The sequence below is a fragment of the Kryptolebias marmoratus genome, linkage group LG6, assembly GCF_001649575.2.
Source record: "Kryptolebias marmoratus isolate JLee-2015 linkage group LG6, ASM164957v2, whole genome shotgun sequence".
Taxonomy (NCBI): domain Eukaryota; kingdom Metazoa; phylum Chordata; class Actinopteri; order Cyprinodontiformes; family Rivulidae; genus Kryptolebias; species Kryptolebias marmoratus.
Window position 1 is genome coordinate 18,963,257 of NC_051435.1, and position 2,441 is coordinate 18,965,697.

Genomic DNA, 2,441 nt, shown 5'->3' on the forward strand with positions numbered 1-2,441 from the left:
GGTGGTGGTGGTAGCTGAGCACCATCGCCTGCGCGCACCCTGAGGGCTGAGATCTGGTAATCTTAGAGCCGGCCTGTTTGTCACTTACAAGGTTGCTGTTCCGCTCCGTCTCTTCCCGAGCTGATCTTAGTTAAAAAAAAAAAAACACAACTGGCGGTTTGAGAACTCCTCGGCCTTTATTTGCAGGTGGTTGGTGTCGTATGTGTGTAGGGGTGGGGGGAAATTAAAATCCCCCAAACCGCTACGTAAGCGCCTCGTCCTCCGCCCGTGTCTGAATGGGAAGCAGCCAATTTCTCGGAGCACAAAAGTATCACTGTCACCTTCAAAGAATGTCCGTTAATGGGATTTCACCACAGCAAAAAATTTTCAACCGCGCTCTCCTGATTAATAGTCCCTTCCTCAAGCCTCCTTCAGTTTCACATAATTGCCAGCCTTTCAAGCATGCATCTATAATTTCATACACTTTATCTCTCACCTATTAACTCCAGCACAGTGGGCCAGCCGCAACACGGCTAGGGTTGCAACAATCGCTTTAATTACCATCAAGCTATTTTCTGTTGTTGCGTCCGCCGCTGCCCTTCCAGGGACGTGAAATTACAGGAGGCAGCGCACTTAAGTGCACGGTAGCCGTAAACCGAGGTGTAATTAGACTCAGAGAAAGAAAAAAAAAAAAAGAAAGAAAGAAGGAGATTAGCTCAGATAAAAGTTAATTTTCCCGTGCACTCCGGGGTCATTAAGTAGGCCGCGAAAGAGAAATGACAGCTAATATCGGCGCCGTAATCTGGTCTCGTGCCGCGCGTTCCTCACAGGGGCGCCTCTCGGCGCTGCGGATATGAGCTGTTCGAGGGAAGACGGCGTGCAGCAGACGCTCGGCCAGGAACGCATCCCCCGTTATTCTTAAGATCATTTGTGGTGGCGGTGGAAAAAAACCCCAAAAAAAACAAAACCCATTAACATTTTTCAAGATTAATCTCCCTCCAGCCTGGAGGTCTGTGTGCCGGGACCACCAGGCTGCATCTGTTATTAAAATGCAACCCGCTGCCATTTGCACAGGGTTGCTGAGCATCGCACATTCGCTAAAGGGCCTCATGGTGCTGCTGGAGGGCGGGGGGGATGGATGCAACGTTTTCCTGTCGGATCAGACCTGCTGGGGGTTTAATATTATTAATTTTCTTTGATTTATTCCACGCCGCCCGAGCCCCTTCTTCTGCACGCACGGCGTTAATTTCACCCGTCAGCCTGGATGAAGACCGGGTTGCAGCTTTGAAAACTTTCTTTGCTTTTTTGCCCACCTTCCACGGCTTCGCTCAGACCATCAGCAGCAGCGGCGGCGGCATAACGGGGGCCGGGTTGGGGAGAATGACGGCGCGGGTGATATTTGCTGAGAGTCCACCGCCACAAGAGAAGAGAGCTTCTTTTTTCCCTCTCTGAGGTTTTTATTAAAACTTGGAAAAAGGGGGAGGAAAGAAGTCGTCCTCGGCCAGGAGGGGAAGAATATGACCGCTCCCACCGTTCGTCTCGGGAGCGTCTTGGATGTGAAACGCCGAAGCGGCGTGCTCCAGCTCCAAGCGCTAATGGGGCCTGAGCTGCGAGTGATACATAAACATCATCGCGTTCAAAAAAAAAAGGCGCAAGGACAATCATTCAGATACGCCCGGGAGTCAGATCAATAAAATAAAAGAAGTTCTACTCAACTTTCCCGTTTGACTCGAGAACTCGGCTGCTACCGCGCCAAATCTTAGCACGGTAGTCGTAAAAACCGGCTAACTGATGGCGAGTTTTTGTGTGAGCCATCCCGAATTAAGGCGGGTTCTTCTTTTCCGGGATGGTTCATTAAAATCCACATAACACGGCGGGCGAGATATAAACGCGAGCCTCGGGGTGAGCCCTTTGTTCAGGAAACCCTGGTTTCACCTCGCAGCCCCAGACAAAATCGCCGTTACTCGGTGATCCGCTGACGGGAGCGTCTGAGGAGGAGCCTGGAGAGTTTTTCTATTAGTCAGCTGACAGGAAAATTAATTAGCAACGACTCTGATAATCAATTAATTACAGGAGCAATAAAGCCAGCCGCTCTAATGTGATAATTGGTCTGGCTTTGGGTTTTTTTTTTTTAAATATTTTTGTTGCATTGTAATTTACATTTCTTTCAGTTTTCACCACTAATTAACCACAACAAGGACTCATTAGGATATGATTTATATGTGTGTGTGTGTGTGTGAGATAAAATAACAGATAAACGAGCTCCTGTCTTTCTGCCGTTTCTCCCAGATGCCTGCCGAACCTGTGCGAGCACGGAGCCCGCTGCTCGCAGACGTGGAGCTCCTTCTCCTGCGACTGCTCGGGGACGGGCTACTCCGGAGCCACGTGCCACAACTGTGAGAGCGCTTTTCTTTTATTCCGTCCGCCGCCTCGGAGCTGCCATTGCACATTACACCACCATC

The 2,441-nt window shown here is 49.9% G+C and overlaps 1 protein-coding gene across 1 annotated transcript in view; it reads left to right on the forward strand.

The window, feature by feature from the left end:
* cntnap5a (contactin associated protein family member 5a) overlaps positions 1 to 2,441 on the forward strand; it is a gene marked incomplete in the record, with an annotated part of 168,784 nt that overhangs the window by 108,730 nt on the left and 57,613 nt on the right. The window contains 1 exon segment of the mRNA XM_025004623.2: positions 2,269 to 2,375. Within this exon segment, the coding sequence (XP_024860391.1) occupies positions 2,269 to 2,375 (107 nt within the window).